Source organism: Melanerpes formicivorus, unplaced genomic scaffold (assembly GCF_026170545.1).
Source record: "Melanerpes formicivorus ecotype bairdi unplaced genomic scaffold, bMelFor1.0.p_v2 SCAF_18, whole genome shotgun sequence".
Taxonomy (NCBI): Eukaryota; Metazoa; Chordata; class Aves; order Piciformes; family Picidae; genus Melanerpes; species Melanerpes formicivorus.
In genome coordinates this window covers 4,666,841-4,691,117 of record NW_027142370.1, presented here as the reverse complement: position 1 = coordinate 4,691,117, position 24,277 = coordinate 4,666,841, and the positions used below count along the sequence as shown (strand labels likewise).

General features: G+C 55.9%; 1 protein-coding gene across 1 annotated transcript in view; it reads right to left on the bottom strand.

Annotated features, from left to right (window-relative positions):
• Window positions 1-1,912: 1,912 nt before the first annotated feature.
• Window positions 1,913-24,277, bottom strand: part of ADAM33 (ADAM metallopeptidase domain 33) — a 32,605-nt gene continuing 10,240 nt past the window's right edge. Inside the window, exons 3-24 of the mRNA XM_068149432.1 lie at window positions 23,165-23,241; window positions 20,747-20,822; window positions 20,223-20,299; window positions 19,427-19,613; window positions 18,633-18,698; window positions 18,442-18,513; window positions 17,776-17,942; window positions 17,584-17,668; window positions 16,676-16,818; window positions 14,466-14,643; window positions 13,842-13,931; window positions 13,450-13,645; window positions 12,951-13,059; window positions 12,260-12,464; window positions 10,258-10,335; window positions 8,738-8,846; window positions 8,267-8,417; window positions 7,684-7,774; window positions 6,504-6,749; window positions 5,547-5,710; window positions 4,778-4,795; window positions 1,913-3,406 (exon numbers count right to left, since the gene is read on the bottom strand). Coding sequence (XP_068005533.1) covers window positions 3,355-3,406; window positions 4,778-4,795; window positions 5,547-5,710; window positions 6,504-6,749; window positions 7,684-7,774; window positions 8,267-8,417; window positions 8,738-8,846; window positions 10,258-10,335; window positions 12,260-12,464; window positions 12,951-13,059; window positions 13,450-13,645; window positions 13,842-13,931; window positions 14,466-14,643; window positions 16,676-16,818; window positions 17,584-17,668; window positions 17,776-17,942; window positions 18,442-18,513; window positions 18,633-18,698; window positions 19,427-19,613; window positions 20,223-20,299; window positions 20,747-20,822; window positions 23,165-23,241 — 2,637 coding nt within the window. The 3' untranslated portion in view covers window positions 1,913-3,354. The remainder of the gene's footprint in view (window positions 3,407-4,777; window positions 4,796-5,546; window positions 5,711-6,503; window positions 6,750-7,683; window positions 7,775-8,266; window positions 8,418-8,737; window positions 8,847-10,257; window positions 10,336-12,259; window positions 12,465-12,950; window positions 13,060-13,449; window positions 13,646-13,841; window positions 13,932-14,465; window positions 14,644-16,675; window positions 16,819-17,583; window positions 17,669-17,775; window positions 17,943-18,441; window positions 18,514-18,632; window positions 18,699-19,426; window positions 19,614-20,222; window positions 20,300-20,746; window positions 20,823-23,164; window positions 23,242-24,277) is intronic.

The following is a 24,277-nucleotide window of genomic DNA, read 5'->3' as shown; positions in this document are numbered from 1 at the left end:
CCCTTCCAACCCAAAATATCCTCTGGTTCTGTGATTTAAAACAGAAAGGAAAGTTGGAGGAGGGAGAGCTGCATCCTGCTTTGACACTGCTGGCACCGAAGTGCTCCATCTCCAAGCTGGCTTTGTACTTCACAGAGCTGGGACTTGAAAGACTTCACTTCTTGAAGAAATGCTTGGGAATTAGAGAGACAAGACACCAGCTTTAGGCACCACTTCAGTGCCAGCACTCAACAGGACCTCAGCCTTCAGCATGTGTGCCTGTATAATGTACACTTATTTCTCTCCTTCTCCCCGTTTATGCAGAAGTTTTTGATGCACTGAATTAAACCCAAGCTGTGCTTTACACTTTGGGGGTTTGATGGGCCCATTCTTGGCTCCAAGGAGAGGACTATCAGCCCCTGAATGGCAGGAATGAGTGGAGAGAGCAGTCGCCTTCTGCCAAAGACAAATAAAGTGAGAGGAAAGCAGAAGCCTGGAAGATGATGAATGGTTCAAGCTCCTCTGCTGCAGGAGCCTCTTCATTAACTGCTTCACTGCCTTTTTAGTTTCTTTATTTATTTTTTTCCCCTTTGATTTGCTTTTTTCCCTTTGGCTCTCTGCTTGCCTCTGTCTGCCTGCAGATCTCTGTGTGCCCAGCACTGTGGTGTCTGCCTGCAGATCTCTGTGTGCCCAGCACTGTGGTGTCTGCCTGCAGCTGTCCGGCCCGAGTTCGGGCGGCCGTGCCCTCCATCTCTCCCAGCCCAGGATGCAGCACTAACTGAGGTCAATAAAGAAGGTGCTGGGGTTTATGGGTTTGCATCTCACACCAGCAGTGTCACCTGGTGCTGCCTCCCAGGGGGCACAGCCTGCCCGGTGTCAGGACACCCACTGCACACCCAGCACAGGCTCGGTGCACCTCAAGCTGCAGCCTCCAGGGAGGCAGAGAGGACACTTCTTGTCCCAGGGTGACTTCCCTGGTGTGCTCCAGACAAGCACTCCTCTGATATGTCTGGATCTTGTTGGAAAATGGACATCAGATTAGCTGGACTAAAGAGATGGACCCATCTTGTCTTACAAGATGTTGCAGGGAATTGAAAGCCAGGTTGCTCTCTCTCTCTCCAGCACGTAAGAGTGCAAAGCCATTTGATGTAGTCATGTTCTCCTGAGCCAGCCAGCAGGCTGGTGTCTTCCCCCTTTCAATGTCACAGGCTCTGCCACATGGATAAATGAGAAATGTGCACATGAAGGGATTGCTCAAACCACCAGTGAAGCACCAGCCTGAGCCTCTCAGCCTTCACTCAAGAGCTTGCACATGTCTCTGTCATCACGGCTCCAGGTCCTCCTTTACCTGACTGGAGGGGGGGAAACCAGTAAGGCCCAGCTTCCCAGCAGACACAGCACCTTGTGGGTGTTTTTGTGGCAAGGCCAATGTCAAAAATGCAGATGGACTAAAGCAGGCTACAGACTCACCTCTGCTCACAAGACAGATGTGGCTAGGAGTTGGGCTAAGCAGCAAGCACCCTGAAGCCCCAAGGGGTGAAGGTAGAAGTGGTCTGATCCCCTGTCCCACACCCCCTCCCTCCAAGCCTTAGGGAGACTGAAAGACAAATTCAAGCAACAGCTGGGCCCATCATGCACATCCCAGAGCCCCAGGTTTCAGTGAAATGACTGAGACAGGAGCACCACCACAGAGACCTTTCTTTTTCCCCAGGCACATGCTGTCTGAGCAAGGCTGATAGCCAGCAAGGTGCCTTTGACGCTGAAGATGCAGCATGGTGAAGGGCTGCTGCTCAAGCTTGCAGTGGAAGCTCCACTGCGATGGACCCAAAGCTCAGGTGACTCCATCGGGGGCACTTGGTGACTTCATGCCCAGCTGAGGCTTTTAATGGGCTTGCAGGTGATGGGGCAGGGCAGAAAGAGCAAGGAGACAAGCTGCTCTGGAAGAGCTGGTCCTCGGATGTGGCAGCAGCAATTTCAAGGCAGAGCAGAAGGTTTCATGGTCACCTGCTGCCACCTAGTGCCAGCTGGACACCGCAGAGCCCTCCCCGGGCTCGGGAGCCGAGCCAGTGCCCAAGGCATGCCCAGCTCACGGACCACAAGCCACGTCCTAACAGAAGGGATCAACAGAGGCTAGCAGAAGGGATTTAAAGGCTAGCAGAAGGGATTTAAAGGCTAGCAGAAGGGGTTCCAGCGGTGTTTGCACTGGTGGGGTGGCAGACCCTGAGACTTGGGTGTCTGAAGGCTCAGGGAACCTCTGAGGCAGAGAAGAGGCAGAGGAGCCAGGGGACAGTACAAAGCCTTTGTTTTCACTTCGGGACCTGACAGAGCCGCACGTCAAGTCACAGCAAAGCGGCACCGTATGGAACTGTGCAGGTCAACAGCACCTTTCATCTGAGGATTGTAAAGCCCTTTCAAGACATGAGTTTGTTAAACCTCACAACACCCCTGTGAGGTAGGTATGACCCCCCTGCTCTACAGAGGGGGGCACTGAGGCACAGAGAAACGCAGCGGCTTGGCCAAGGCAATGGGCAAGCCAATGACACAGGCAGGAGGACTTCCTGCTCTTGATCCCAGCTCGTGGCTCCTTCCCCCTTTGGAGAGCAGAGTGTCAGCAGCTCACAGAGCTTCTGCTGGGCTCACCCCATGAGCAGGGAACATGCAATGTGTATGGAGGGCTCCCAAGCCCCTTGAAAGCACCCTGGTAACCAGCTGCCACCAGCACTTCAGATGTTAAATCGCTTCCCAAACAGCTCCTCCTTCCAGGTACGGCCCCGGGATTGTCACTGCTTTGTCTTGTGCAGGCAGGGAAGAGGCCAGGAGGAGCCTGAGAACTTGGATCCTTCATGGAATTGTCCCAGCACTGTATGGCACAGTCCAAACTGGAAACCATTGATCTCTCACGGCAGGTGTCTCCCCGGAGACAACAGCCAACATCGAACTCTGGTGGTGGGGTCTCACCAGGCCTGGAGGAGGAGGTAGCTAGAAGGATATTACCTGGCTTTCACTGCCACTGTCAGTGCTGGATGTTCTCCTGACCCCAAGTCACCCCAGCCCATGTGCAATGTCAAGAGGAAAGTAGAGCTGGGAGGATAAACTGGCAAGGAAATGATGCCAGGCCCTGTGGTGGGGTCTCCATCGTGGGCACCCCACCACCAGCCCACCCCAACTCTGTGTTATGTCATGGTACCAATTGCCCTTCTCCTCCCCCCACCACTACAGTTTTTGTGCTGAATACATCTTCTGTCTTATAAAAATAGTCCTCTGGTATCAAAAGACAAATAAAAGAAGAGAGGAACAGACGACCCCTGTGGCCAGCAGCAGTGCAAATCAGGAGAGCCAGCTCAGGAAGGATGGGCTTAAGGTGTCCTTGGTTTGTCACTTCTTCGAGGGGAAGGAGCTTGACTGGACTTTGATGGCTGGGACTGGCCTGAAGCAAGAAGAAAAAGAAAGGGGCAACTCATTTGAGTGCAGAGACCAAGCATCTACCACCTCCAGCACAACCACCCTTCCACAGCTCAGAGGAGGCAGACCAGTCACTGTCCCTGAGACCAGAGGGGACCAGTGCCTGGCATGGCCACCCATGGCATGTCCTCCCTCAAATACAACCCCAAACAATTGCTTTGTACCCACTGTGGGTGCCCCTGCTTCAGCAGAGGAGTTGGATCAGACGACCCCAGAGGTCCTTCCAGCCCCTCACCATGCTGGGATCCTGCAGTTCTGAGGTGGTTGCCTTTGAGGTACCCTCAGAACCCTGACAGGATGCAGAGTCCACCAAAGCCTGGGGTGGCACTGGGCAGCAGCAAGCAGTGAGAAATGTGAGCCCACCAACTGTGAGCACCACATCCCCCAAGGGGGTTACTGCTCTCAGCCTCCCCACAGCAGCCAGGGAGGTTCATGCACTACCAAGAGATGTCACCAAATGAGCCAACCCCCCTACAGATCCCACAGGCCATCTGGGCATTATGACATCTCTCTTATCTCATCCATCTAGGGAATAAAAACCCTCCCTGGCACTCTCTTACCATGCTGGTGGTGTCAAGTGACTAATCCAGGGCAGAACACGGGCACATCCTGCTCCCTGGCACAGGTCTGGCCAGCCACGGGCACCATTTCAAGGGAGGATGGCCAGGGACTGCTCCTGGTGGGCAGCAAGGACTCAACTAGGGCCATCTGGAGAGGGAGCTGAGTTTGGCTGCTGGGATGTGCCAAATCTTTCACTTTAGAGACTACAGGCTTGGCTTTAGCTGCTGGATGAGATGAGCTAGAGGGATCGAGCTGTGCTGAGAAATTCAGGGCCAGTCAGCCTCTTTGTGGTGGCAACTACAAAGGTGTAAGAACCTAAAACAACCCAAGAAGATCAAAGCTGTAATCAGCAAAACAGACCAGCTGGGGATGAGGGCCAGCTTCAGACCACCATGGTGCCTCCTCTCCACGGCTGGACATGGCCCACAAGCCAGGCTAGCAGGAGTGGATGGAAGCACAATGCCCTGAGGCTCCACTAACCTTCTTCCAGAGGATTTAGCAGCATAGCAAGAGCTGAAAGTAGCAGTGACACTGTCCAGGACATGGACTGAACCTCTCAGCTCCAAACTGGGGAGACCATGTCCTCCATTGCCTTGGACACAGGTGCCCAAGCCCTGCAATTGCTTGGCTACCCAGAAGGTCTGCATCCTGCCTCTGGGAAGGGGGACACTGAATCCTGTCTCCTGGATCTCATCCCAGTGCTTCACCAAAGGCCATCCCCTCACAAGCACCAAAGATCATCCCACCACAGCCCTGCATGGTGTCTGTGACTCACCTTTGAGGTGGCATCAGTCTGTAGGGAGGAAAGATAGAGCATCAGTGTCCATCCCATCACTCCACTGCCCCCCTGCAGCTCACCAAGAGCTCCCTCTGTGATGTGGGGCATGGGGCCATATGCACCCACCAAAGGATGGCACCTCCTTTAACCTGTAAGGACCTTACATGACCCAAAGTGCCAACTTTGGTCACTGCTGGTCAATCTTGGCTAAACCCTGTGGACTCCTGGCAGGTGAAGGCATGGCTGCAGACCCCAGACACCCCCAGGACCCTCACTCAGCTGGGCAGGCTTTCCCCCTGCACCATGCAAGAGGGAGCATGGGCACAAGCTTTATGTATCATGCTTTAGGCTCCCCACCTGAACAAATACTTTGGTCATGGTTGCTCCCTAGGTTGTAGCATTTGGGACACCTGATTTCCTTCTACATCCTGCTGCTGCCCCTGCATGCCCATTCCCAAGATCCCTGACAGCCTGCAAGTCAGCTGCCTCGAAGCTGGTGGGCTTCAAGCTTCCCTGCAGCTGCAGCAGCAGGTCCAGACCTGCACACCACAGAGCATTTCTCCTGCTGCTCAGCAGCACACACCAGCCACACCAGGGAGGAGCAGGAGAAACCAAAGTGACAGTGAAGCCACCACAGCAAGCAGAGCAGAGCAGAGCACAGTGCCAGCTGTGTCCCACCCAAACGTGACACACAGGTCACCAAGCTGTGTCCACCTGCAGGAGCCCAGGAGTGGTAGGAGACAGCTCAGCTCCTCTCTCCACTTACTTTGATGGCCTGGTGGGGTGGCTCATGGCACTTGTACCGGATGCCTTGAAGTTGGTAGGAGGGACCATGACCAGCAAGGTCTGTCCATGTGCAGCAGGCAGCTCTTTGGCCAGAAGAGGAGTCCCAGGAAGCGGCCGCCGGGGAGGCTGATGCTTTGGGACAATCTGGGACATATGGGATGGGATGGGATGGGATGGGATGGGATGGGATGGGATGGGATGGGATAGAATAGAATAGAATAGAATAGAATAGAATAGAATAGAATAGAATAGAATAGAATAGAATAGAATAGAATAGAATAGAATAGAATAGACCAGGTTGGAAAATACCTTTGATATCATCGAGTCCAACCTATCATCCAACAGCATCTGATCAACTAAACCATGGCACCAAGTGCCTCATCCAGGCTCTTCCTAAACACCTCCAGGGATAGTGACTCCACCACCTCCCTGGGCAGCACATTCCAATGGCCAATCTCTCTTGCTGGGAAGAGCTTCTTCCTAACATCCAGCCTAACCCTCCCCTGGCACAGCTTGAGACTGTGTCCTCTTGTTCTGGTGCTGGTTGCCTGGGAGAAGAGACCAACCCCCACCTGGCTACAACCTCCCTTCAGGGAGTTGTAGAGAGCAATAAGGTCTCCCCTGAGCCTCCTCTTCTCCAGGCTAAGCAACCCCAGCTCCCTCAGCCTCACATCATCCTTAGAGGAACATCCAGACACCTCCTACTAACCTCTCTCTGCTGCAGAGCTGAGGGCCTTCAAAACAAGCAGCAATGACACCCAAAGGACCTTAAAATCTTCTTATCTAATGAGCTTTCTTCACCATTGAGACAGACTCATCTCTCAGGATGCTGTGACAGCTCCTCAATAGTGCCCAACCCAGAAGATCCACAGGCAGCCAAGCCCCAGGGGATGTGCCTGGGTGTGGAAGGGAAGCAGAGCCAAGCAGCAGAGCTCACCAGTGGGGTCCTCACGGGGCTGCAGGGCAGAGGTTTCTTCGGAGGCGGCAGCTTAGCCTGGGAGACGACCGCTTTGGTGGGGACCAGGGGAGACTTGCTGACTGGTGGGGGTGGCCTGGCAGGCTTGGGGTCTCTTGGGCGTGGAGGGATGGAGTGGGGAGCCGGGCGAAGAGGGTGGACGACGTTGACAGGCTGGGAGCCAGGCTGGGGAGCGCTGGGGTTGGGGGGGAACGCAGCGCGCGTTGCCTGCAGGGACGAGAGAGGCAGAGGCGTGGAGGAAAACCTTCAGTGTGCTTTCCTGGGTGCTGAAGAGAGGATGTCCCCTCGAATCCTGGGTGCCAGGGAGTCACAGGAGGAGCTCTGGGTAGTTATTCCACCGCTTTTCCCATCCCACCCGAAGGCTGAAGGTGTTTGCTCCTCGTTAAGCACACCAGAGCACACAGGGATGGGAAAGGTGCTGGGCTCAGGAGATCTGGACCAGCTCTGGTTGCCACCAGGCTGAATTACAGAGATGGGAGGTATCATCCTTTCTGCCCTGCTTTCAGCCATGGTGGCTATGCTCTACCCCCCTGAATTCTTCCTACATTCCAGCCTGGGCTTACCCATGCCTAGGTCACCAGAGCTGGCACAGCCAGCAGCAGGAGCCTCTGCTAGCCCAGACACCCAGCACAGAGCCCCTGCCAGGCCTGGCCATGGTGATTTTATGTAGTAAAGCCCTTCTCTCACTATTTTATGAGAGAGGTTTCTGGCAATCACTGGGGTCTTTCTGAGCAGGTAGAGCTCAACAGACTCCCTTCCAGGAGGGATGTATACTAACAACCAAGAGCTCACAGCGCAGACCCAACCACCAGCCTGGAGCACCAGCTGCTTGCCCAGTGGCTAGAGGGAGATGCTCCTGAACATGAGGAAAATCTTTGCTGTGAGGGTGCTGGAGGCCTGGAGCAGGCTGTCCAGGGAGGTTGTGGAGTCTCCTGCTCTGGAGAGATTCCAAACCCACCTGGACATTGTGATCCTGGGTGACCTGTTCTGGGTGTCCCTGCTTTAGCAGAGGGGTTGGACTGGGTGATCCCCAGAGGTCCTTTCCAACCCCCACCATGGTGTGATTCTGTGATGTGATCACCCACGAGTATCAAGCCCCCAGGGGAGGGAAAGCAAACCTGGAAGTTGAGTTACTACTTACCTTACCAGTGTGGCTGGAGGTGTAAATGTTCCTCAGGGTGAAAGCAGCTTTGGGAGGGCCACCAGCTGACTTTCGACTGAGGGTTTTGCTCCTGCCCGGGATCACAAAGGCAAATCAGAGATGGCTAAGAGACAGCAACCATTTTTGCACCAGCTGCTTCACAAAATGCTGCACATCAGCAGGATCCTGCCTCTGCTAACAGCTTGCTAACAGCCAGTCTTGCAGCGCTGGCTGAGCAGGCGTGACAAGTCTGTCTGGAGATAATGAGGGTAATGAAGGAGGCTGGTTGGGGCTGGGTTGCCTCTCTCTTTTTTTAACTGAGATTGTTATTGCAGGGGCTCTGAAATCCTGAGGAAATTGCAGGGAACATAATGTGAATATCCAAACTCAGCACTGCTTTAGAGCCCTTCCAGCTCTTGCAGCCTGCTAGGAGCAGATGACAGGAAAGCTCCCCAGTACAAGGCCACCTTCATCACCACTCTTTTCCCCCACAACTGTTCCTACCAGGCCAGTGGCAAGAAAAGAAGGTGCCAGGGTTTCACTGGGTCCTCAAGAGAGCAGGGGTCTAGGGTGCATCACCCACCTGTATGTCTCCTGGGTCCTCCTCCTTATCTCCTTTATCCATTTGTTCAGCAAGGAGTTCTCCCGCCGGTACCAAAAGTAGATGATCATCCCCAGGGTGGGGAGGAAGAACAGGAAGATGACCAGAAGGGTTATTAAGATGACTCCTTGAGCTGGGAGGGAAAGCACAGAGATGAGTACAGGGCTGGGAGAGCCAGCAGGTTCTGTCTGCACTCACCCCTCCCCGGTCACCCAGGCTAGAGACATCATTGCTGATCACAGCTCCAGAGGGGGAGCAGTACCATCCAGTGGCCTTAGACTAGAACAGGTGGCCACCAAGCAACCAGATGGGGCCACAGGCTCTGAGTCTGCCTGAATGGACCCGAGCCAGAACACCTGGGAGAAGAGCTGTCAGCAGCTTTATCTCTCCATCTCCCCTTCTGCTGTCATGGCTGCAGCCCCCCCAGGCCCTGGACAAGCAGGCAGGACTCACTGTTGCGCTGCACAGGACCACTGTCCACACTGCCCCCCAGCCCTGGCTTCTCACAGTAGGGAGGAGCCCAGCCAGCATCACAGTGGCAGTTCTTGTTGCTGTTGCAGACCTGCAGAGAGAGAAAGAGAGTTGGAGACCTCAAGGGATGTATGGAAATGATGGTCTGTACTGTGGGGATGAGAGCAGCTAGCCAGTGGCAGCAGTCCAGGCTGAAGGAGCTCAAGCCCTGCCACGATTCATCCCTTGACCATCAGCTGGGTTGTGTCCCTGCACCTTCCAATCTATGAATGCAGTCATAGCACCATGGAATGGCTTGGGTTGGAAGGAACATTTAAAGGCCATCCAGTCCAACCCCCCTGCAGTCAGCAGGGACACCTGCAAATAGAGCAGGTTGCTCATGGCCCCTGACAACCTGATGCTGAGCACTTGCAGTCATGGAGCATCCACAGGTTCTCTGGGAAACCTGTTCAGGGTCTCACCACCCTCACTATGCAACATTTCTTCCCTCTCTCCAGCCTGAATCTCCCTCTTTGAGTTTCAAGCCATCACCCCTTGTCCTGTCACAACAGGCTCTGATAAAAAGTCTGTCCCCAGCTTTCTGATCAGACCTTCAAGCACTGAAAGGCCACCAGAAGATCTCCCTGGAGCCTTCTCTTCTCCAGGCTCAACAACCCCAACTCTCCAGCCTGGCCTCCTCTGGTCTGCTCCACCAGGTCCCTGTGTGTGCTGAGAACTCCAGAGCTGGCTCCAGCACTGCAGAGCAGAGGGGCAGAATCCCCTCCCTGCCCCTGCTGCCCACTCTGCTGGGGATCAGCCCAGGACATGGCTGGCTGTGGGCTGAAAGTGCACAGTGCCAGCTCATGTTCAGCTTTTCCCCCCCAGCAGCCCAATGCAGGGAGCTAGTTTATTGCTGATACTTTTATTTTCCCCCTTTTTGCAGAGCCCTTGAGGCAAGTACCTCACACCCTCAGTTTCCACAGTGCTCACCCAGACAAGCCTGATGATGCCCTTAAAACTTTTAGGCCAGAAGTTTGCCCAGCTTCTTCCCCTTGGGATCTTCCCATTTAAACCAAAGCATGGCTGTTGCCTCATCTGACAAAGCTCTGCATCCTGCAGAGGTCAAAGCCTTGTGGCCTTTAAGCTGTGGCTAAGGGTGGTTCCTGCTGCTCGCTGAACCACTGCCCTGCCTGGTTGCAGTCCTGGCTGTGTTTCCAACTCTTTCTTTGCTCTCAGAGGGAGCAGGCACCTGCTCTGAGTAATAAACACTCTCCAGTTCAAACTGGACCCTGATCCAAATTTCACAGCTGGTGCTTACATCACAAGTGATCTTACTGCTCTGAGCTGGGAAATGGGGAGCCAGCGACCTCAGCTCAGTCTCGCCCATAGCTGATGCACCACTGAGCTATGGAAGGCAGATGCCCACTGTGTTGCAAGGCTCTTCCCCACGGGGGACACTTGGTTTTGCTTAAGAACCTGTGCTCATCTCAAGAGCTTCCTCTAGGGCTCAGGCAGTGACTCACCCCGTGGCCATTGCACTGGGAAACACACTTCTCCAGCTCAAAGAGGGAGGCGTTCTGGCAGCGCCGGTCCTTGCAAACCTGAGACAGAGCCAAGAGCCTGAGATTAGAGCAAGAGGAGAGACAGGGGTGGGGGCTTCAGAGATCCCAGAATCATGGCATGGGTTGGCTTGGAAGTCATCCAGTCCACCCCCCTGCAGCAACAAGGACAAAGAGAGCAGGTTGCTCACAGCCCCAAACAACCTCATGTGGAATGGTTCTAGGGATGGGCTTCTACCACCTCTGCAAGCAACCTGGGCCAGGGTCTCACCATCCTCAGTGCCAAAAACTCTTCCTTTTCTCCAGTCTTAACCTCCCTCTTTTAGTTTAAACCATCACCCCCTGTCCTGTCACAACAGGCCCTGGTAAAAAGTCTGTCCTCATCTTTCTGATCAGTCTCTTTAAATCCTGACAGGCCACAGGAAGGTGTCTCTGGAGCCTTCTCTTCTCCAGGCTGAAACAACCCCAGCTCTCTCAGCCTGGCCTCACAGCAGAGGGCTTCCAGCCCTCCCAGCATTGCTGTGGCTTCCCCTGGTCCCACTCTAACAGGTCCCTGTCCGCTGTGCTGAGGACTCCAGAGCTGGCCCCAGCACTGCGGGGGGGGCTCAGAAGAGCAGAGCAGAGGGGCAGAATCCTCTCCCTGCCCCTGCTGCTCATGCTGCTGGGGATCAGCCCAGGACATGGCTGGCTCTGGGCTGTGAGTGCTCAGTCCTGGCTCATGTCCAGCTTTTCAACCCCCAGCACTCCCAAGTCCTTCTCCAGAGGGCTGCTCTCCATCCCTAGCCTGAGAAGGGGGATTGTCCCTTCTCAGGAGAAGAACCTCACAGTTGGCCTTGTTGAACCTCAGGAAGTTCCTACAGGCACACTTCTCTAGACCTCTCTGGGTAGATGCTCTGGGTAATGCCATCCTTCAGGCAGGTCAGCTGCACCATTCAGCTGGGTGTCATCTGCAAACTTACTGAGAAGGCACTGGATCCCACTGCCTATGTCACTGATGAAGATATTAAACAGCACTGGTCCCAGTGCAGACCCTGAAGGACACTGCTGGTGGGAGTCCTCTGGAAGGCTGCTGTCCACTGGAGAATGCAGAATGGTTAAGCTGCATTGTCCCAGGTCAATGCATCTCACTTCAGTTTGCAGCCAAGCTCTGCCACTGCCCATGCAGGAGGGTTCAGTGGAGAGCAGCCACCGCCACTCCCATGCCCCTCCCCTGACAAGCCATCTGGCAGCTCTTGGAGAAGGCATTTCCCATTTGGCTCCAAAGCACAGGCACCAGCCCAGTGAACCCAGCCTGCATTTCAAAGCCAGCTCTCCTTCCTCATCAAAATGTCACTGTTTTGGCCTCCCACCCCAAGCTGGGAGGAAATGTTCACAACTAAAATGCCAAATGGCAAAGGCCACATCTCCACAGCCAGCTCTGCCTGGCGTGCATCCCTGCTACCTGCTGGGCTTCTGCCCCTCCTCAGCTGAACCAACCCTCTGTGAAAGACTTGGAGATGGAGACTGACCCCCTGTAAAAGGCCTTGAGACACAGGGGCTGTCAAAGAGGCTCATCCTGAGTTAGCAGCACCTGTTTGGGTCTGCCATCTCCACTGCTAGCACAGCTTTCTCCTGGGAAACACCTTGTTCATGGGAGGAAGCCTCAGCCAGCAACTTCTGGGGCATGCAGTTCTTGTTGAGGTCGCTCCACAGTGCATTAAATCAGCACAGAAGCACAGAGGCCAGAGAGAAGGACTTGGTGGCCTACACACAAGCATCTGGTGATATTGTGGTGGGTTGAGGCTATGCCTTTAAAATGTGGTCCCAGCTGAGATGTCTCCAGGGCAATGTCTGCAAGTGCAGAAGAAACGAGACCCCAGGGTCCGGCAGTAACGCAGGCACGAACCGCTGTGCACACTGGAGCCGGGACGAGAGGCAAGGAGGTGGTCTGCTGTAGAAGACTCCAGCCCCAGGAGGAGGTACTCACCATCCCATCTCCACATTTGGTCCCTGTCATCACCAGGCCTGGGTCAGAGAGGTCTTCCTCGTCGTCCTTCGCCGTGTACATGTAGGTGCCTCGGCACTTCACCTCCCGCCCGTTGAAGCGGATGGTGGTGTCGATGGAGACAGTGTTGGTCCCCTGAGGCTTCTTAGCTGAGCTCTGGCACTGGATCTTGCCACACATAGCATCCCTGGCAGTGGGGCACAGCCAAAGTGAGGGAAGGAGATGCTGGTCCTGCCTGCCCCACCACGCCCTGCCCCACTGCCTGCTGGCTGAGCTGCCCTTGAGCTTATGGCCCTGGGAGGTTGTGATGGGAGAGGCTCAGCAGGTTCAGACAGGACACAGCAAAAGCATGGACAGGACAGAAAGATGCTGGAGGGAACAGGCAGGGGAAGGACCTCTAACATCCCTGGTGTGGCTGTGAATACACATGCTCCCTCAGCAGCACCTTCTGCTGATGCTGTCTGATGTTCCATTCCCAGGCTGAGAGGTGATGCACAGTGGGACACCAGCAGGGCTGGGGACTGAGCCCAGGAAGGAACTGCTGCCTTCCTCTGGTCCAAAACCCAACTGGACAGAGGGGTGACTCCAGGAGGCTGAGGTAAGACTCTGGGCAGTGAGGGGCTGTGGGTGGGGGAGGAGGAGATGGGCAGCCCTGGGTGCCAGCTGCACCTACCTCTTGTCACACTTCACGTAGCGCCCCTGGCTGTCTTTGCCACAGTTGCCATAGGTGTTGCCAGCCATGTTCACGTCCTGGAAACAGGCATCTGGGGCTGGCCAGGCACCTGCAGAGGGGGAGGAAAGGTCCATGTGGGATGGAGAAAGCAGCCAGCAGGGAGAAACACCAAAACCAGGAGCATCAGCTCGCTGCTTATGGAGAAAACACTATGAAAAAGTCACCCAGAGAGCTGCAGATGCAGGTGCAGGACCAACAGCAGCACAAGAGGCGTGAAATTGCCTTTGGCCCAGGGTCTGGCAGAGCTTTTGGACCCTGGTGGACAGTTTCCCCCTGTGCCTGCTGCAGGTTTCCTGGGGGTACCCAGGACATCCCCTTCATCCTCTCCCCTCCAGCCCCATGGGAAAGGATCACAGAGACCCTACATGCAGACACAGTGCTGAGACCCAAAGTGGGTCCTGCTCTGGACAAGGGTGCCAAAGAGGCTGAGAGGGCTCACCTGGCCCCCAGAGCTGAACACACTGTTGGTGGTGGGTCATGCACATGCCGTTGTTGCAGTAAGCCTCGCCATAGGCACAGGATGAGCCATCCAGCAGGTACACGTTGGCTGGGCAGTAGGGGGAGGTACCTGTGCAGTACTCTGGAAGGTCACAGGACCCTGCTGCTTCCCTGCAGACAGTCCCAGCCACCTTTAGCTGTCACAAGAGGGGAGGGAAACATCAGCTCTGAGTGGCAGCAATGAATTATGGAAACATTTGGTTGGATAAGACCTTTAGGATCATTAAGTCCAACCATGAACCCAGCACTGCCAGGTCACCACTAAACCACGGTGAGGGCCACATCTTCCTGTTCAGCCCATGGGCAGGAGGCTGGGCATGGTATGGGGCTTACCTTGCAGCTCTGGCAGCAGTCACCATGGGCACATTGGGCCCCCACCTTCAGCGTGCAGTTGTGTGCATTGCAGCATGGGTTGGTGCACTCCTGCACAGGGAGAAGGCATCACCACAGTCAGTGAACCAGCCCAGGTTGCTCAGAGAGGTAGTAGATACTCCACCCTTAGAACCATTCCAGGTCAGACTGTTTGGGGCTCTGAGCAACCTGCTCTACTTGCAGAGGTCCCTGCTGACTGTAGGGATGTTGGACTGGGTGACTTTGAAAGGTTCCTTCCATCCCAAACCATTCTCAGATTCCACTGCTTCCCCTTTGCTGCCCCCAGCCCTTTCTCCACCTGTCACAGCACAGCTCTTCTCATCTTGTCAATGGGAAACTGAGGCACTGGGGGGGGGGATGAAGATGACCTGAGAAATCTAGGCCAAAGTCAAGAAGAAAGTCAGGCCCAGGTTAAATGGATTTAGGAAGGTGGGGGCAGGGAAGAGCCCTTGAGAAGCAGCTCCTGTGGTCCCCAGTAAACACCTTTTCCTCGGGAGCAGCCCTCTGCACGTGCTCCACACCTCGCCAGCCAGCAGCTGGGCTGGGAACCTCTGCTGGAAAACGAGGCAGCACTCCGCACTGTACCTCCACCTCCCCGCAGTCACAGTCTTCTCCTTCCTCCAGAAAGCCATTGCCACACTTGCGTCCCACCACCAGGTCCTTGGTGTCAGGCAGGTTGAACAGACACATGCCACCTCCCTTCTGGAAGTAGTTCTCCAGCTGCCTCTTGCTGCAGGAGCTGAACACGCGAGGGAAGGGATGTCTGCGCAGGGGACAGACGGAGACGGGTTGGAACCGGGGCAAAAGGGAGCAGGAGAAGGTGGAAAACCACACTAAGAGCTGGGGAATGAGGACACTGGCAAGCTGGCACAAACCCTCCCAAGGGCAGAAGCCAGATGCACCTCCAACCCCAACTCACACAGCTGAGCTCCAGACTAACAACCAGGGCACACCGCCCTGAGCCCAACTATCCTCCCGAACGGAATGAGGTGGAGGAGCAGGGCTGCTGGACACCACCCCCAGAGCATCAGCCCTCCAGCAAGGGGGGCTGGAGACCCACGTGGGCTGAACCTCCAAGCCCAGGAAGCAGCCATGCCTGCAGCCTCTGCCAGCACCGTGCTGGAGTAGGTGTCACCTCCGTGGCTCAGTCCTCTGCACGTGGCACACCGCAGACCCTCACTGTCATAACCACAAGGCAGGTCCCCACATCTGCAGGGCCAGACTGCTCAGGATGTCTGCTAAATGCTTGCCTCTGAGCACTGAACCACTGATGGGAAATACCTTCTTGGGGCTGCCTAAATACCTTGGAGGCTGAGACAGAGAAAAATCCCCTAAAAATCTTTAAAGAAATATGGGAAAGAAACACGGGGGGGGGGGGGGGGAAGACCAAACCCTCATATTAAATCTTTAAAGAAATATGGGAAAGGAACAGCAAAAAAAACCCACCCCAAACTCTCATTAAATCATTAAAGAACTATGGGAAGGGAACACCAAAAAGAAACCCCAAACTCATATTAAATCATTAAAGAACTATGGGAAGGGAACAGCAAAACCCCTTCATATTAAATCATGGCTTAGTTAGTCAGGAGGTGTTGGGTGACAGGTTGGACTTGATGATCTCTGAGGTCTTTTCCAACCTTGTTGGTTCTATGATTAAAGAAATATGGGAAAGAAACCCCAAAAACCCTTCCTATTAAAGCACTCACAAGGCCTAAGCAGATAAAAAGCCCAAGCAAATCAAAGCCTAGAAGGCTGGACATGAGGAGGAAGTTCTTCCCCATGAGAGTGGTGAAGCCCTGGAATGGGTTGTCCAGGGAGGTGGTTGAGGCCCCAGCCCTGGAGGTGTTTAAGCCCAGGCTGGATGAGGCTCTGGCCAGCCTGCTCTAGTGTGGGGTGTCCCTGCCCATGGCAGGGGGGTTGGAACTAGATGATCCTTGTGCTCCCTTCCAACCCTGACTGATTCTCCGATTTCTCTCCTGGCCCAGCTGGCCCTTCCTGTAAGGAGCTGGAGCAAACCAGTGATGTTGCAAAGCTCTGAGTGTGGTTCTGTAATTTTGCACAAGTTCATGTTTTGGGGTTGTTTTTGTGTGTGATGCATAGAGGAGGAGGAAGCAGAGAGTAAGAGCTGTGTGTCTCTCTCTGCTTCAGTGCTGCTTTCATTTCCTCCTCTCACTGAAACAAACATTTTCTGTCATATTAGGACATCTCACTGCTGAGATGACACAGAAGGCTTTGCCTTAAAGTCATTTTGAAGTCTGGGGGAAATCTCTCGAGCTTCAGGGAAAGCTCTAAGTCCACAGAAGTGATGGGAGGGTGAGCAAATAGACACAGCCAGTGAGCTGGCACGTGAATGTGCAACTAGGGACAGGCTGAAGGCAACCAAAAGTGGGGATTCTGGAATGTGGCCAAAGAAGAGCTGGTGAAGGACCCTGAACCCAAATCTGATGAGGAGCAGCTGAGGGAACTGGGGTTGTTCAGTCTTCAGAAGAGGAGGCTGAAAGGACACCTCCTCACCCTTCTGCCACTCCCTGCATGGAGGTGTGTGTCAGCCTCTTCTCACATGCAACAAGTGACAGGAGAAGAGGAAACAGCCTCAGGCTGTGCCAGGGGAGGTTCAGGTGGGATGTTAGGAAAAATTTCCCCACAGAAAGGGTTCTCAGGCATTGGAACAGGCTGCACAGGGAGGTGGTGGTCACCACCCCTGAAGGATCCCCTCTCCCCAGCCCACCCAGCTGCACACAGCATCCCCACGAAGGCATGATCCAGAGCCACGTCCCACCCCCACCAGCACTTACCCAGTGGCTGCTGCCATGACACAGCCTCCCTGCTCCGGGGTGGCCTCCACACAGCAGCCTGTGCTGTCGTGGCTCATGCCAAAATTGTGGCCGATTTCGTGGGCCATGGTGGCAGCTGCTCCGATGGGCTGCTCCGAGTGGTCCTGCGTGGGCACGGGGGATGCATCAGCACAGCGGCCAGGAGCAGCGGGGAGGGCTGATCCCGCAGCAGGGAATGGGGCTGGGGGGATGGAGGGACCACAGCATCCCTGGGATTGCAACTGGATCCCATGGAAGGGACGGGAAGAGGGATGGAAGAGGGCTCATGGCAGAAATAGAGTTTGGGTTTGGTCTCCTAAGCGTCCTGCATGGGACTGTTGGGAAGCTCTTACACCGATGCCAGCTGCATGGTCTAGTGGTGGACTTGCCTGTGCTGGGTTAACAGTTGGACTTGGTGATCTTAAAGGTCCTTTTCAACCTAAACCTGGGGCCTTGGGAGGCACATCCCAAAACTCAGAAACCTTGGTGCCCTATGCCACCACCCTGCCTATGGACCACAGGCCGCTAGGGTCACCATCTTACCCTGGAGGAGGGTAAGAGTTATCTGGGGTGGAGATGACCCCACAAAACCAGGGAACAAGCAGGAGCTGTGCAGTATGAAGGGCAGACACAGCACAGGAGATCCTGATGCTGCTGCTAGTTGCAAGGTGGGGGTGTGCATGGGGCAGGAGACATTTAAATCAGCCCTTTCCCACCCTTAGTACTTGGCCAACATCTGAGAGGGGTAAGGGCCTACTAGCATCATTCTTTGCTCTCAGCCTACATCCAAAGACCAATGCCAGATGGCTGGTCCTCAAAACCCATGAAGAACCCCAGCAAGATGGGTTGGCAATGGGAGAAACACTGGGGGAAACCCATGGCCTTCTTACCACACTGACACCCCCAGAGTTATCCGCGCTGCACATCCCCTCCAGCGGGGCCATGCCGATGGTTGTCCCCCTGAATGTCTTCCCCCTGCCCAGAAAGGAGAAGAGAGGCACAGTTAGCACCCCAGGTTTGGGGTTTGGAGACCCTGCTCCAAGCTGGGAGCCCCCCTGCCCTGATGTCCTTTGGGTGCTCACGTCAGCAGCTGGGCATTGTCATGCTTCTTGCGTGACCTCAGAGACTTCCTCCACTGCAGGAAGGACCAGAGCGTGGCGTTGGCGTCACTGGTCACAGTACACTGGTCCCGCTCCGTCCACACCTCCAGGCCAATCAGAGCCACCTTGATATTCAGTGACCTGTAAAACTGCAGGGAGGGGACAGGGATGGAGGCGACAGGGGCTGGCACTCACTGTTTACCCTCCACCCCTGTCAGGGCATTTCAGCTGGTGGGGCTCCATGCTTGCCCTCCATCTGGGTGACTCAAGGACATACTTGACCTGGATCCACCTGAAGCATGAGCTCTACAGACACATGCATGGGCACAGGAGCCACTAAGGGTGGCATGATGCCATCCATCAGCTGACAGTGCCTGAACATGTCCCTTCTTCCTTCAAGGATGCCAGGATTGATCTCTATTGCCACAGCAGGACAACAGCCAGCATAAGCTTTGCTGCTGCAGCTTAGCTGTTGGGTGGGAAAGCATTTTCCACCACATGCCCACATCTGACATCAAAGCTTCCAGCCCTAGTGACAGGAGGCCAATCCCTGAGGGCTACCAACAGGCTGGCCCCACACCCAGGTGCTTTCATATGCACTGGGGATGATGGAGGTGGTCACCAGCACCAGCAGTTCCTTCTCATTACCTTGTCCACGTAGTTTGCGATCTCCACGATGCGCTGCTTGGTGTGGCCTAGGTTGAGGTTCTGGTTCCTGTACTGCAAAGAGATGAAGAGTCAGCAGAGGAAGACCAGGAAGGGAGATAGATAGGTCCTGAATTTTCAGTGGAGGACACAGTTTCTGCTCCCCCCACCCTGCCCCCTGCCCCAGCACTCACCAGTGTGTGATCAGCAACGATGAAGAGCTCCATGTACTTCATGGTCCTCCAGGCATCTCTCTTTGCCTGCAAGACAGACTGCAAGGCTCAGAGAAGCAAAGGACAGAGAAGGGCAGCCCACAGATGTGGGCATCTCAGGCTTTTCAGACACTGCAGAGCTGCTCAGGCAGAACAGTCAGGAGGAGAAACTGAGACACAAGGAGATGAGGAAAGACTGAGTGGCTACACTGCAGTTCCCAGAGTCACTGCACATCATGGCCACAGCACATGTTCCCCCTTTGAGGTCTTCTGGCCCAACTCAGACCAGGTAAGTTGATCTTATTGTGGCTTTCCAGTACTTAAAGGGGATGATAAGAGAGCAGGGGACTGTTATGACAGGACAAGGGGTGATAGTTTGGAACTAAAAGAGGGAGATTCAGACTGGAGAGAAGGAAGAAACGGTTTGCACTAAGGGTGGTGAGACCCTGGCCCAGGTTGCCCAGAGAGATGGTAGATGTCCCATCCCAGGAACAATTCCAGGTCAGGATGGATGAGGCTCTGAGCAACCTGCTCTAGTTGCAGATGTCCCTACTGACTCCAGGGGGTTTGGACTGGATGACCTTTAAAGGTCTCTTGCAGCACAAACCAGTTTGTGATTCTCTGACCACACAGGACCTTCACATCCCCTCTGCCTGCACAGCCCTGCCCAGATGCCAGGGTGACCGCCGCAAGCTGCAGACATTAGGAGGGGTGCAGCCACCCCAGCTCCCAGCCCTCTGCTCCTCCACAAGCCAAGGGCTCCAGGATGGACCTACCCGGTGGTGCAGTGGCTGGAAGAGTCGAGTGATGTCAGCAATGGTGCTCCCAAACCTGTCCCCGTGGCCGCAGGTCCCACCCTGGATGGGCAGGTGCTCTGCTCGGTGGATGATGTGGTGGCCTGGCTCAGGGCTCCCCAGGGGTTTCAGGTAGTAGCTGTTGTTGCTGCTCAGCACTATCAGTCCCCTGGCAATGGAGAGCAACCCTCATGGCTCCCATGGTGCTTTTACTCCAGCTTCCCCGTCCCTGCTGAGGCCTCTCAAACTCACTGCACCTCAGTCAGATGCTTCCCCAGGCTGGTGGATTGACCCTAAAACTAGCACACCCAGGGAGGGGGCAGACAAGAGCTGGGTGCCTCTGCCAGTCCAGCCCTGGGAGCTAACACACCCTTAGCATTCAAACCTCTCTGCCAGCCAGGCCATGTGAATGTGGGATGGCAGCTGGTGCTTGAAGAGGGCAAAGCTCACTTTGGGGGTAGCCTCTGGGGGGGTCTTGCCTCCTCCAGAGGATTTCCTTGAAGGCAGCTTGTGCTGCCAGGAAAATCATGGAATCATAGATGCTGTGGATCCAGCAAAACAGCCTTTCCCCTCTGTGCCCATCCCCATGGCCAGGTGAAGGATGGGAGAAAAGGGAGTGCTGGAAAAACCAGCCCGGTGAAGCACCTAGAGCTGGGCTTGCAGGACCATAGGTTCTGCTCCAGTAGGAGGAGAGGAATTCCAGAGAGGAATGGGGTAGCTGGATCCATCCCTCTCTACATCAGCCCCACAAGTGCCCCCACCCTGCACATCTCCATACCGTATTCCTGAGCAGGTGCTGAGGACAACCCAGGAGCCACCATAGCCCTTAACGTGCCCATGGTAGTAGCAGTGGTCCTGGAGAGAGGTGATGGAGACCTTCATTAGAAACCACCCCTGCAGCACCAAACCCCAGGTGCTGCAGCCCAAGCGCACCGCGGTCTGCATGCCCCAGGCAGAGAAGCGGCGGCAGGGAACGGGAGCGATGGGGCCGGGAGGCTGCCGGCTACCGCGGGTCAGCCAGGGACACCGAGAGCCCCGCGCCTGGCTCGGCAGCGCCTTGGACGGCTGACAAGCGGCCGGCGGAGGGCCGCCGGGGAGCGGAGGGCGGCGGGAGCCCGGCACTGCCTGTGTTTATCTGCCGAGGTGCTGTCCGCAGGCCAAGAGACACAGCAGCGGCGTGCGGCCGCATTCCTGCCGCGACAGGCGCCGGGATGCTGCCAGCCGCAACACCGCGGCGCGCCCGGTGGGGCTCTGCCTCCGCCCCAGCTGCCGAAGTACCCCGCGGGATGGAGCAGAACCCACCGTGTGGTTGGGGGCCACCGTCACGGGCTGCCCGTCCCCGCTGTAATGGGTCTCGGTGTAGCCCGGTGCCAACAGCCTGTGGAGAGAGCAGAAAAGGGTGAGGACCTGGAGCTGCCTGGGGTGTCCCAGAGCAGGGGCACGCAGAACCTCCGTGCCCAGCCCTTGGCATCTATGCAGGGCTGACCTGTCCCTTTGCAGCCCCCCCGGTAGAGCTTCAGGCAGTGGAGGAGCTGGCAGTGTGACCATCACCAGGATGGAGGAACTGGCAGCACAGCCTGATGGCTGTGTTCTCCACCACCACAGAGGAGCTGGCCCCTGGCCAATGTAGATGTGAATTGCAGTCCATGCTGCTTTAAGTCTCTGGGGGTCTGGGATGGGGACCCAGCTGCCCACACATCTATCCACTGGTTCAGAGGCCATCTAACTACCACTGAGGACAAGCAGCCAGGCAGGGTGACAGCATCTCCATGAGGACCAAACCCTCCTTGGGACTACCAAAATCCCCAGGGAAAACCATCTCAGTGGCAGAAGATGGGACCAACCCTGCACTCGGGGTCCAGCAGAGGATGTGGGAGCTATGCCCTCCAGCCCTGGAAGCCCAGGACTTCATCTCACTCATGGCACAGCAAGGGTGTTGCTCCCAATGCAGCACAGCAAGGACAAGGTGAGAGGACCCCCAAAAGCCAGAGCTGATGGTGAGAAAGCTCAGGTTGCTCTGAGCAAAACCTGAACCCACCCTGCCTTCACCCTTGTGCCTCAGCTCCCCTGCAGCTGCTGGCCATCTCCCACCGAGGCCAGGCCTGGGGCAGCCCTTGATGCAGCTCCTGCTGTGGGGAAGAGCCAGAGCTGAGCTTGCAACTGGTGAGTGTGTGGGGCTGGGGGTCCCAGAGAGCAAATAATGAGACTGAAATGACCCCACAGGTGGTGGGAGAGAAGAGAAAGGGTTGAGCATTGCCCACACTATGAAATGTGTGAGCAGCTGCCAGTGTGATGGGTACCCCACCACAAGCACACAGGCACCTGGGGATGGCAGGTCCTCTGGGGGACAGTGTGCATGCAGGGGTCTCAGCCACCCAGAGGAGGACAAAGTAAGGTTGGCTTTACCCCTGCTGACAGTCTGACCCTGGATGTGTGGAGTTTGGCCCCATTCCAGGGGTTCTGTTCTGCAGCAGCAAACCAACCCAGCAGCCGGTCCCAGAATAGCCCTCCCGCCTCTTGCTTTCTATTTTGCAAGCAGTTTGGCCCCAAAAATGTCACTGTGGGCATGTTCCTGCCTTCCCAGTCCGCCTGTGAGTGGGTGCCTGACACCACTTGCAGCAGAGAAAGGAGACAGGAGCTCCATCTGGTTCCTGGAAAAGGACCTGTGGGCAGTCTGGCAAGACAAGTGGCCAGCCAGCACGGAAGCAGATGGGCAGCTGGCCATGGGGATGGGGACAGGCTGGCTGAGGACAGTGGAGAGGCAAAAGTCTCAATGCCATCCATGCCTGAGGAATGGAGGAACTAGGAAGTTTGAGCCAATCCCCCAACCATAGCCATCAGGGATATTCTTCACTCCTCCTGGCCACACCCTCCCCTTCAGCACAGCAAAGTGGTACCAAGGCAGAATGAGGATCATGGGAAAACAGATCAACATCCCCAGAACTCACGCACCAGCTAGAAACAAGGCTAAGCTTTGCCCATGAGCTTGCAGCCCCCACTTTCTGCCCTGCTCCACCATGGGGCCACCAGGAGCGACCCAAACACATGAAGGGGCAAATGCCACAAGGTCTCAGGTAGAAGGACAAGGAGAGCAGGGCAGGAGAGGGAGATGATTGCTCTCCTTGCTCCAGCCTTGGCACGAGGGGATGCCAGGCTGGGTGAGTGTCACAGGGGACAGATGTTGTTGGCACCTGCAGTCAAACCAAACCAACCAAGAAGCCCAGAAAGGGTGGAGTGAGGCCACGTGGCAGGGTCACCCAGGAATAGTGCCAGACAGCCAACCCCAAGAATGAACCAGCAGAAGAGCAGCAGATGTTTCCTAATCACTGCCAGCAGACAGCATTGCCCACCACAATCCCAAGGGTCCCAAGGACCTCTGAAGAACTCCCAGGATCAGCCCTGTTGGCAGGTTAGCAGCCCCCATCCCACCCACCCTCTGCCTGGCACTTCTCCAGCCCCTGAGCACCCCACACCACCTTCACCCATGCTGTGTCCTGCACCGTGGCATCGAGCCAAGGCTGTTTCCTGCACACCACAGGTGTGGACAGCTGAGAAAGGATCATTTCAGCCCCAGCCACCTCAGCAGCAGCCAGCAGGAAGCCACAACAGCCCCCACTTCCCTTGTGGGCAGGAGGGCTGGGACAGGGCAGCCAGGATACTGCCACTGCAGGTGGGACCATGCCAGACACTCAACCCCCCTGCCCCAGTGCCAGCACTTACTGGTTCCTCTCCAGCACCAGGACAAGCTCTCTGCCCTCAGCCATCACGGCCACCTTCGCCCGGGCAGGTGCCGGCACCTACAGAGGAAGCAAAGGAGGGATGGGGTTAGAAAGGACAGCTCAGGATGCTGCTGCCAGCCTCTGCCACTGTGGGACCTGCTGCTCTCTTAGCAGCACAGAGAGCAGGGGCTGCAATGGATTTTGAGCCCCAGCCCAGAGTGGGAAGGCAGGAGCTGATGTTCCAGTTGCAAAAGCACAGCAGGAGCAGGGAAAGCACCCGGGGGGGGGGGAGTGGGAGTGGGGACATGGGGAGTGGGACCTCTCCAAGCATCCCCAACCACTCTACAGGGCACATCCCACACTGACACACACCAAGTCTCTCCTCCTGACAGCTCAAGTCTCCTCAATTCGAGATGCTGATGGGTCACAGGGCACGCTGTGCTCTTCCCACCAGACACTGAATCCTCAGCCCATCCCTGTCCTCTTCCTCTGCCCCCCAGCTCAGGGCACATCCCAGCCTTCCCTCCATGGATCTGCTCCACCTAACTCCATCCTGCACCACAAGCCCACGGAAGTGAGAAATAAACTCCTCTGCTGGATTTCCCAGCCTAGCAGGGGACAGAAGGGGATTCACACTGGGACAGAAGGTGATTCACACAGAGATTCACCCCACAAGGACAGGGATGAGGCAGCAAATCCAAACCCTGCTGGCAGCTTCCGCAGGGAAGGGCAGCAAGAGAGAACTGATGTGGGACATTGGATGAGGAGCGTTGCCACAAGGATCCTGAGCAGGGTCTCTGTGTGCTCCATCCCTGGGCAACCATACAGGTTGCTCAGGGAAGGTGTGGATGCCCCCACCCTGGAGGTGTTCAAGGCCAGGTTGGACCAGACCTTGAGCAACCTGGGCTAGTGGAAAGTGTCCCTGCACATGGCAAGGAAGTTGGAACTGGATGATGTTTAAGGTCCCTTCCAACCCAAACCATTCTGTGATTGATCCCACCAGAGATCCTGAGTCAGGGGACAGGACCTCATCCCCTGCAGAGGTTGGTCCCTGGGTGGCTCAGCACCTGCCTGCACCCCTGTGAGGGACAGAAATAAACAGCAACCACCCACC